General features: G+C 42.4%; 1 protein-coding gene across 1 annotated transcript; it reads right to left on the bottom strand.

Moving 5' to 3' along the window:
- Positions 1-895: 895 nt before the first annotated feature.
- LOC123514896 lies at positions 896-8,927 on the bottom strand. Its single transcript, XM_045273152.1, has 4 exons — positions 8,675-8,927; positions 7,755-8,001; positions 7,504-7,520; positions 896-1,026 (listed from the first exon to the last, which is right to left on the bottom strand). Exons 1-4 carry the CDS (start codon positions 8,925-8,927, stop codon positions 896-898), a joined length of 648 nt encoding a protein of 215 aa, XP_045129087.1.
- Between the last annotated feature and the right edge of the window lie 2,444 nt (positions 8,928-11,371).

Here is an 11,371-nt window from a genome sequence, read left to right as displayed (position 1 = left end):
TGAAGGAAAGGTAAAAGTCGATAGACATAGTTGAAAGAGTTTGGCTACTCAAGGTGCAACCACGGAAGCACAGGTTTGAGAACGATAAGAGGGACACCATCAGCTCCATAAGCCTTCCGAGGGTTTAGGCCAGCGAGGGCATGGAAACCATCATTACAAAGAATATTAATTGAAAGTATGAAATAGTCAGAGGGAGGAGGAGTGGGAAGGACAAGTCCAGAATCATCTAAGATGGAGTTGTTAGCAAAAGTTTAAGAGAAGAGTTCAGTTTTAGATACAGATGAGATGGCAGTGGTTCCATCAGGATGAAATAAAAAAGAGAAAGATGAAGAAAGAAAGTTATTGGAGATGTTTTTGACCAGATGCCAGAAGTCTTGAGGGGAGTTGGAGTTTGAAAGATTTTGACATTTTCTTTTTATGAAGGAGTATTTGGCAAGTTGAAGCCTGATTCCGAGTAGAAATGTAAAGTGCATGAGATTCAGGTGATGGAAGGCTCAAGAACCTTTTGTTTGTATGAGACGAAAAGAGGCTGTGTTAAACGAAGGTTTAGAATATTCAGGTTGAGAAAAAGGACGAGGAATTTACGCCTCCATGCCAGACACTATCATCTCTGTTGTGCCTTCAGCTCACAGAGATGGGTCTCTGGCACGGAGACAGTAATCATTCCAGGAAGAATCATGCAACATAACTCCTCAGATCCCCCAAACTGGCAGAACCAAAACGTCAGAGGCACCTCTGCTTTAGGAGATCCTTAGGAGGAATTGGAGAAATAAGACAAGGTACAGATATGAGGTTGTGATCGGAGGAACCTAACGAAGAACATAGGGTAACAGCATAAACAGAAGGATAAGAGGTGAAGGAAAAGTTAAGAATGCTGGGCGTATCCCCAAGAAGGTCAGGAAAACAGTTGCTCTAGGTCATAGAGACATATGGCAGAGTTGAAGGCTAGTTCGACAGGATGGTCAGTGAAGGGAGAGGATAGCCAGAGTTCATGGTGAACATTGAAATCTCCAATATGGAGAGTTCCTTGAAAGAATAGAGGGACAGAATGTGCTCTACTTTAGAAGTTGAATAGTCAAAGAATTTACTATAGTCAAAGGAGTTACGAGAGAAATAGACAGCACAGATAAATTTAGAGAGTGACTATTGAGTCAAAGCTGGATGGTGGAAAATCCTGAATATTCAAGAGTGTGAGCACGAGAGCAGATCGACTCGCTGTGAATATCGACGCAACATCCAGATTTGGAACGAAAATGGGGATAGAGAAAGTAGGAGAGAACAGAAAAGCGGCTACTGTCAGTTGCCTCATACAGCTGTGTGTCAGTGAGGAAAAGGGGATAAGGTTTAGAAGAGAAGTGGTGGTATTCTACACTCTACAAATTGAAAATTGGATCTAAGACCGCGAATATTGCAGAAATTAATGAAGGAAAATTGAGGGAGGAGTCAAGACATTTTGGGTCGTAACCGATGTAGCATGATGTAGTAGTAATTATAGTAAAAATAGTAGTAGTAGTAGCAGCAGCAGCAGCAGCAGCAGCAGCAACAGCAACAGCAATAGTAGTAGTAGTAGTAGTAGTAGTAGTAGTAGTAATAGTAGTAGTAATAGTAGTAGTAGTAGTAGTAGTAATAGTAGTAGTAGCAGCAGCAGTAATAGTGGTAGTAGTAGTAGTAGTAGTAGTAGTACTACTACTACTACTACTACTACTACTACTACTACTACTACTACTACTACTACTACTACTACTTCTACTACTACTGCTACTTGAAATTTTTAAGCTTATTTCTCTGGAATAATTACTGTTTCTGTGTCGGAGACCCATATCTCTGTGTTGAACGCATAACAGAGGTGACACTGTCTGGCATGGAGGCGTACATTCCTCACTCTTTTTCTCAACCTAAACCTTCTAAACTTTCCTTTCACACAACCTCTTCTCATGCTATACATGGCAAAGAGGTTGCCCACAAAATGTACTTGAGCCTTTCATCACCTGAATCGCGTGCACTTTATATTTCGTCTTCGAATAATGCCAAGTCTGTTCTTGAATTTGCCAAACACTCCTTCATAAATAGAAAATATTAAAATCTTTCAAACTCCAACTCTCCTCGAGACTTTTGGCATCTGGGCAAAAACATCTCCAATAACTTTACTTCTTCATCTTTCCCTCCTTTATTTCATCGTGATGGCACCACTGCTATCTTATCTGTTTCTAAAGCTGAACCCTTCTCTCAAAACTTTGCTAACAACTCCATCTTAGATGATTCTGAGCTTGTCCCTCCTTTCTATTCTCCCTCTGACTATTTCATGCCTTCAATTAAAGTTCTTCGTAATAATGTTTTCCATGCCCTCGCTGGCCTAAACCCTCGGAAGGCCTATGGACCTGATGGAGTCCGTTTTATTGTTCTCAAAATCTGTGCTTTTGTGCCTACATCTTGCCTGGCCAAACTCTTTTAATTCTGTTTGTCGATTTCTACCTTTCCTTCTTGTTGGTTTCGGTTTGTTCCTAAAAAGGATGACCGTTCAAATCTCTCATACTACCTCCCTATAGCTTTAATCACTTGCATGTCTAAATTTTTTTCTAATATTTCTTCAATAGGAAGATTCTCAAAGATCTGTCACTTCACACTCTTCTCTCTGATCGCCAGTATGGCTTCCGTCAAGGCCGCTTTACTGGCTTTGGCTTTCCTTATTGAGTCTTGGTCATCCTCTTTTCTAGATTTCGTTGAAACTTTTGCTGTTGCGTTAGACATATCAAAAGCTTTTGATAGAGTCTAACACAAAGGTTTCAATTAAAAATTGCCCTCTTATGGTTTCTATCCTTGTATCTGCAATTTTATTTCAAGTTTCTTTCCCGAGCGTTCTATTGTTGTTGTGGTAGACGGCTACTGTTCTTGTAAATCAATTAACAGTGATTTCCTCAGGGCTCTTTCCTGTCACCCTACTTTCTATTATTCATTAATGATCTTAACCAAACTTCTCGCCCTTTCCACTCTTACGGTAATGATACTACCTTACACCTTTCCACGTCTTTTCAGAGACTATCAACCCTTCAGGAAGTCAAAATATCACACAGGGACACCACAGAACGCCTGACTTCAGATCCTTCCAAGATTTCTGATTGGGGCAGAAAAAATCTAGTAGTATTCAATGCCTCAAAAACTCAATTCCTCCATCTATCAACTCGACACAACCTTCCAGACAAACTATCCCTTCTTCTTCAATGACACTCATCTGTTGCCCTCTCTTCTATGCTGAGTGTTCTCGTTCTTTCCATTACTTGTAATATAACCTGGAAACTTTACATCTCATCTCTTGCTAAAACCGCTTCTATGAAGTTAAGCGTTCTGAGGCGTCTCCGCCAGTTTTTCTCGTCCCTCCGACTGCTAACTCTGTAGAAGGGCCTAATTCGTCCTTGTATAGAGAACTCTTCACATGTTTGACTGGTTCCATTCACACAGTTTTATTATAGATAGATCTTATAAATAGAGTGGAATCAAAAGCTTTTCGTTGCATCAGCTCCCTTCCTCTGACTGACTGTCTTCAGTCTCTTTCTCACCGCCGGAATATTGCATCTCGTGCTAGCTTCTACCGCTGTTTCATTTTAACTGTTCTATCGATGTTAAAAAATGCATGCCTCCCCTCCTCCTGAGACCTAGCTGCACAAAGACCTCTCACCCTTATTCTGTCTAACTCTCTAATGCAAGAGTTAACTAGTACTCTCAATCATTCATGCCTTTCTCTGGTAAACTCTGAAACTCCCTCTCTGCTTCTATATTTCCATCTTCCTACGATTTAACTTCTTTTAAGTGGGGGGTTTTAAGACATTTGTCTCTGACTTTTGGCTAACTCTATTGATCTTTAAGGGAACCGGAAATCAAGTAGAACTTAAAATATTTCTTTCTTGCCCTTGGCCAGTTTCCCTTCGTACACACACGCACAAAAAAGTAGTAGTAGTAGTAGTAGTAGTAGTAGTAGTAGTAGAAGTAGTAGTAGTAATAGTAGTAGTAGTAGTAAAACAGCAGCAGCAGCAGCAGCAGTGGTGGTAGTAGTAGTAGTAGTAGTAGTAGTAGTAGTAGTAGTAGTAGTAGAAGAACCAGTAGTCATAGTAGTTATAGTAGTAGTAGTGCGTCGTAGCAGCAGCAGCAGTAGTAGTAGTAGTAGTAGTAGTAGCAGTAGCAGTAGTAGTAGTAGTAGTAGTAGTAGTAGTAGTAGTAGTAGTAGTAGTAGAAGAAGTAGTAGTCATAGTAGTTATAGCAATAGCAGTAGTGCGTAGTAGCAGCAGCAGCAGCAGCAATAGTAGTATTAATAGTAATAGTAGTAGTAGTAATAGTAGTCGTAGTAGTAGTAGTAGTAGTAGTAGTAGTAGTAGTAGTAGTAGTAGTAGAGTAGTAGTAGTAGTAACAACAACAACAACAACAACAACAACAACAACAACAAAATCATCATCGTGAGCAGTAGCAGACTTATCGAATGGATTCTTGTGAATGCGGCAGCTGGGGACGCCACACGCTCGTCTGTAGCCTTTTTATTGATTCTAGTGTCCTTCGGGTTGGCTTCTGCCTCATTTCTTTAATCAAAAACCATATCGTAAACATACATATGAATGTGTATGAATTATATGGACATGTATTATCGTTATGTACATTATTAATAGCTCGCTGTCAGTCTGTCTGCTCGAGCCTTGTAGTGACGAGTTCCAATTTAAGTTTAATGTTAAGTGTGTGTATGCGAGCTTGTGTATATGTGTATCCACTTGTGTGGTAACTTGTTTTGTTCCCTTGTTCGTGTGTGTGTGTGTGTGTGTGTGTGTGTGTGTGTGTGTGTGTGTGTGTGTTGTCAAAAGTTGTAAGGAATGGCAAGTCTGGATAGAACCAGTCAGATAGCAAGCATCCACGCTGTCTTTCCTGCGCTGAAATTATTTCAATGTTTTCTATGACCAATGTATACATAGGTATTCTGCGAAGCGCACACACACACACACACACACACACACACACACACACACAGAATTCGATGGGTAAAGTTGCACATTGCAAAGGGTATGCCAGAAGCATTCGCCTGATCTCATGGAAATGGGACGCACAATCGGTGTTAGGATTAGGAAAGTCCGAGGCGAGAGCGACGCCGGGAGTGAGGACGCATGGTCATGTCAATGTACCATTAGTGAATTATCTATCTGCCTTATCTATTTATATTCTACAAATGTACGTAATGTTATGGATGCGTAGGTACGAGGGGGCCATACGTTTTGGTGTTGTCTTGAATAATCTCTTAGTTCTATAGTTATAGTACGAGTAATGGCAGACTGCTGTAGATAAACAGATTGCTGTTGTTGTTGTTGTTGTTGTTGTTGTTGTTGTTGTTGTATAAAAGAGAGGAGGACTGGCCAAGGGCAACATAAAATATAAAGGAAAAAAAAAAACACAGTTGCCAGTCTCCTTAAAAAACTGATAGAATTAGCCAAAGGATAGGGACAAATGTCTTGAAACCTCCCTCAAATCTTAGGAAGTTGAAAATACAGACACGGGCAGGGAGTTCCAGAGTTAAAAAAAAAAAAAAAAAGTATAAAAGACTGAGAGTACTAGTTAACCCTTGCGTTAGAGAGTTGGGCGCAGTAGGGATGAAAGGAAGAAGAAAGCCTTGTGCAGCGAGACCGCAAGAGGAGGAGAGGCATGCAGTTAGCAAGACCACTAGAGCAGTTAGCATGAAAATAGCGATAAAAGATAGTAAGAGATGTAACATTTCAGCGGTGAGAAAGAGGCTGAAAACAGTCAGTCGGAGGAGGGGAGTTGATGAAACGAAAAGCTTTTAATTCCACCATATCTAATATAACTGTGTCACTGAACCCCCCGCAAACTTGCGAAAAGTATTCCATATAAGAATGGATAAGGCCTTTATACAGAGTTAGCAGTTTGGGAGGCGAAAAAACTGGTGGAGACGCCTCAGAACGCCTTACTTCATGGAAGCTAATTTTGTAAGAGAGATGTGAAATTCCCAGTTTAGATTATGAGTAAAGGATAGGCCAAGGATATTCAGTGTAGAAGAGGGGGACAGTTGAGTGTCGTTGAAAAAGAGGGGATAGTTGTCTGGAAGGTTGTGTCGAGTTGACAGATGGAGGAACTGAGTTTTTGAGGCAATGAACACTACTAAATTTTCCCTGCCCCAATCACAAATTTTAGAAAGATCAGAAGTCAAGGGTTCTGTGTCGTCCCTGCTTGAGCTGTTGAAGACGTGGAAAAGTGTAGGGTGGTATCATCAGTGTAGGAGTGTACATGACAAGAAGTTTTGTTAAGATGATTATTAAAGAATAATGAGAATAGAGTGGGTGACAGGACAGAACCCTGAGGAATACCACTATTGATAGATTTAGAAGAGTAGCCATCTATCACAGCAGCAATAGAACGGTAGGAGAGAAAACTTGAGATAAAGTTGCAGAGAGAAAGATAGAAGCCATAGGAGGGTAGATTTGTGATCAAAGCTTTGTGCCAGACTTTATCAAAATCTTATGATATGTCTAACGCGACAACAAAAAGTTTCAACGAAATCTAGAGAAGAGGACGACCAAGACTCAATAAGAAAGCCATATCACCAGTAGAGTGACCCTAACGGAAGCCATACTGGCGATCATATAGAAGATTGTGAAGTGACAGATGTTTAACAATCTTCCTATTGAGAATAGATGAAAAATCTTTAGACAAGCAAGATATTAAAGCTATAGGATGGTATAGTTTGACGGATTAGAACTGTTAGCAAGAAGGAAAGATAGAAATCGATAGACAGAGTTTGAAGAGTTTGGCCAGGCGAGGTGCAAGCATAGAAGCACAATTTTTGAAAACGATAGGAGGGACCCCATCAGGTCCAAAAGTCTTCCGAGGCCAGCGAGGGCATGGAAAACATCATTAAGAAGAATCTTAATTGATGGCATGAAACAGTCAGAGGGAGGAGGAGAGGGAAGAACAAGTTCAGAATCATCCAAGGTAGAGTTATAATAAGCAAAGGTCTGAGAGAAGAGCTCAGCTTTAGAGATAGAAGTTATTGCAGTGGCGCCATCAGGATGAAATAAAGGAGGGAAAGATGAAGAAGTAAAATTATTGGAGATGCTTTTTGCCCTGATGCCAGATGTTTCGAGGAGAGTTAGAGTTTGAAACATTTTGACATATTCTATTTATGAAGGAGTGTCTGGCGAGTTGAAGAACAGACTTGACATAATTCCAGGCAGAAATATAAAGTGCATGAGACTCAGGTGATGGAGAGCTCAAGTACCTTTTGTGGGAAACCTCTCTATTATGTATAGCACGGTAACTGGCAGAGTTAAAACAAGGTTTAGAAGGTTTAGGTTGAAAAAAAAAGGAATGTACGCCTTCATGCTAGACACTATCACCTCTGTTATATATTCAACACACAGAGATGGGTCTCTGACACGGAAACAGTAATCATTCCAGGGAAAATCAGCATAATACCTCCTTAGATCCCCAAAAATGAAAGAGGCAAAATGCCAGAAGCACCTTCGCCTTGGGGGATCCTTAGTGGGGATTAGAGAATTAAGACAAGATACAGATGTGAGGTTGTGATCGTAGGAGCCCAAAGGAGAAGATAGGGTAACAACATAAGCAGAAGGAGTTATCAATCAATCAGTCAAAAGGGGTGTGTCGCCTCGCCTACCCTATGGCGCCATTCCAGTCGATCATGCCTTGCAAGTCTCCAAGCAGGCTCCCTTCCTGTGCCAAGTAACTCCCAGGAAGAGGTATCGACTTGCCACAGCCATGAGTTCTGTGGACGTCCCATTGGCCTCTTCCATGCTGGGTTATCCCTTTTGGAGACAACCTGATATGCAGGATCGGCTTCCAGATAGTGTGCAACATGCCCATATAGTTGCAGTTGGCATTGATTGACTATGCTGGTAATTGGCCTTGAGTCAGTCTCATGCAGCAATCGCTGATTTGACACAAAGTCATACCAGTGGTACCTCATGATTCTGCGAAGGCATCTATAGTCCTGCTCGTCTAAGAATGTGGATTGGGTGCGGCCCCCATGGGAAATAGCGGGAGGACAGCGCTGCCATACCTTTAATCCCTCGTTGTCTACCCCCCTCTTTCCCTCTTCCTCCCTCTCTCTTACCCCTCCCTCTTCCTCCCCCTCTCTTTCTTCCTGGTCAAGGACACCGCAGCTGACCTCCCATCACCTGTATGGATGGCGGGCGTGATTGGTGTTGCTGCCGTGAAGATTTGAATGTAGTTTTTTTCTTACTTATGTCAGCTTATTTTAAAGTACTTTCCTTCACGATATAATCTAATTACAACTATGGAACTATTTACTCATCCCAAACCGCAAGGAAACCTCTTTATAAGTATATTATTCTTTTTTAGCAACACTGTAAAATATGTATGCCACGTTTCTTGCCAGGCTTATGAATATATTATCAATAATAAGTTTACTGCTCTCTCATACGTTGTAATACTAAGGCTAAATGCGGATGTATATTTGCTGACCATATTTGCTAAAGTTTTACTACTATTAGAACTCTGCTGCATCACTGGCTATGAGACATGCTTCACCACTGTACAGCGGGAATTCCCCAACAAGCCGCACCCAATCCACATTGTTGGAGGAGCAGGACTATAGTACCAAAGACATCAATTTGCCTAATCAGATCGGTGTTCAGCGTCCATGTCTCACAACCGTAGAGTGAGACTGGGATCACCAGCGACTTGAAGATCTGAATCTTCGTCCGTCTGCACAGGTACCGACAACGCCAAATACTTATGTTGAGTGAGTCCATAATGCTGTGGGTCAGACCAATCTGCCGCACAACTTCTTGGCTCGTCCCACCATCGTTACACAATACACTACCAAGGTATGTGAAGTTCTCCGAGATCTCAATGTCCTCGTCACATGCATTGACGGACTGTATTGTTTCATCCAGTTTCATCCATTCAGACACCTAAACCTTGGTCTTGGATTAGGAAACCTGCAGTCCCAAGGGCTTCGCCTCCTCATGCAGTGCCTCTAGAGCCATTCTCAGAACCTCCAGTGACTCAACCAAGATTACAGCATCATCAGCAAAAACAAGATCTGTAATTTCAATATTGCCGATAGATGCTCCACAATGACTTTGGTCTGCAACCCAATCCCAATGCCTAGTACCCAATCCATGCAAGTGTTAAAAAGTGATGGAGCAAGCACGCATTCCTGCCGCACTCCCATATTCACAGAAAAAAAGCTGGACACGCCCCCTCCACACTTCACAACACTTAGTCCTGAACTAGAGGGCAGTTAATAGACCAATAATCCTTTCAGGAATCTTACGGAGCAACAGAAGATCCCAGAGTGTCTCTCGATGCACTGAATCAAGCGCCTTCTTGAAATCGACATGGGCTGCAAGCATCCCTTGTTGAAACTCACGTTGGTGCTCCACCATTACGGGAAGCGCTATGATCCGGTCAGTTGTTAACTTACCGGCCATGAACCCAGACTGTTTAGGTCTCTGGTGTTTCATCAGGTGACTGCGGACCAGCATCTCTACTGAGGTGAAGACACTCCGTGACCTTGGGCGCTCCCCAACACATTTCTTGGCAGCCTCAAGAGTCTCACGTTTGAAGGTATCCCATAGCTCTACCGGGTCCTCAAGTGTGTCGAGTACTCCAAACCGATTGGAGACTGACACTGCATACTCCTGGGCACATGTCAAGTCCTTCAGTCTCTCAAGATGAAACGTAGTGTGGCCACATCTTGGAGGCTTTCTGGACTTGACATAAAGCTTGAGTGTAGCAACAACAAGCCTGTGATCAGTTGCAAAGAACTCAGCACTCCGAAAAACCCTGCAGTTCTGGAATATCCTCCAACGAGTACTGACAAGGATATGTTTGGTCTCTTTCACTAGTCCTCCAGCATTGCTATACCAACTCTGGCGGTGCAGCGCTGGTCTCTGATACCAAGAACCTTCTAGATCTTGCAAGATTCAGAAGGAAAGAGCTGTTGTCGTTCCTGGTATCAGAGCCATGGGGACCAACACATAGCTCGTAGCCGGCTCACTAAGTGCCAGTGACAACACTGAAGTCGCCCAAGACAATAAGTGCATCACAACAGGGACACTAGTCCAGTATAGAGTCGAGTTTGGCGTTGAACATCTCCTTCTCAAGGATCTTGTAGGCTTTCCATTGCATCCTCCATATAGGTAGGAATGCCCCTCTAGTGGCTTGGCACTTGAGGGGTCTGTACGGTCGGATCTCCCAGCAAAACCAGAGCGGGGGTCGTGGCTAGAGGCTTGCCCATGTCTAGAGCTTCGACCTTAACCTCTACCTCTAACTCTGGTGGTGGCTGTGGACTTTTTTTTTTACAGGGAGGGGTTGCAAACCCCACCCTAACCAGCTAGGTTAGCCATGGGCAGGGACACTGGTATTCCTGAGGGGGAAAAAACCCTGGCTGCCCCCAAAAAAAACAGAAAGAGAGGCAAAGACAGCAGATAGAGAAGGGGACTGAGGTATGGGAGGTAGGGAGCACTCACTCCTCAGTTGGATAGAATCCAACCACCACCTTGGTAGAGGAGTAGAGGTAAGGAAAAGATCAAGAATGTAGGGCGTATCTCCAAGACGGTCAGGAATATGAGTAGGGTGTTGCACCAGTTGCTCTAGGTCATATAGGATAGCAAAACTGAAGGCTAGTTCACCAGGATGGTCAGTGCAGAGAGAGGAAAACCAAGGCTGGTGGTGAACATTGAAATCTCCAAAGATAAAGATCTCTGCGATAAGACAGAGAGAAAGAATGTGCTCCACTTTAGAGGTTAAATATTCAAAGAATTTACTATAGTCAGAGGAGTTAGGGGAGAGATAGACAGCACAGATAAATTTAGTTATAGAATGATTATTGAATCGAAGCCAGATGGTGAAAAATTTGGAAGATTCAAGAGCGTGGGCACGAGAGCAAGTTAAGTCGTTGGGCACATAGACGCAACATCCAGCTTTGGAACGAAAACCAGGATAGAGAAAGTAGGAGGAAACAGAAAAGGGGTTATTGTCATTTGCCCCAAACACCTGTGTTTTGGTAGGAAAAGAAGATGAGGTTTAGCAGATGTTACGTAGTGTTCTACAGATTGAAAATTAGACCAAGGACCACGAATGTTGCAGAAGTTAATAAAGAAAAGTTGAGGAAGTTGTCAAGACAATTTTTGTTAACATTGATAGAGCAGTCCGACCTGGGGACATTTATTGTTCCCTCCCCAGAAAGGAACTCCGAGACTGATGTAGGAGCAGGGTTGCCAGATTTTTCGGAGCAAAAGATGCCAAGTTGGTTCCAATAATGTGCCAAGTAGTACAAAAAAGTGCCAAAGTCAATTAAATATATATATATATATATATATATATATATATATATATA

The sequence above is a fragment of the Portunus trituberculatus genome, chromosome 38 (assembly GCF_017591435.1).
Source record: "Portunus trituberculatus isolate SZX2019 chromosome 38, ASM1759143v1, whole genome shotgun sequence".
NCBI classification, from domain to species: Eukaryota; Metazoa; Arthropoda; class Malacostraca; order Decapoda; family Portunidae; genus Portunus; species Portunus trituberculatus.
This window is presented reverse-complemented; position numbering and strand designations above follow the sequence as displayed.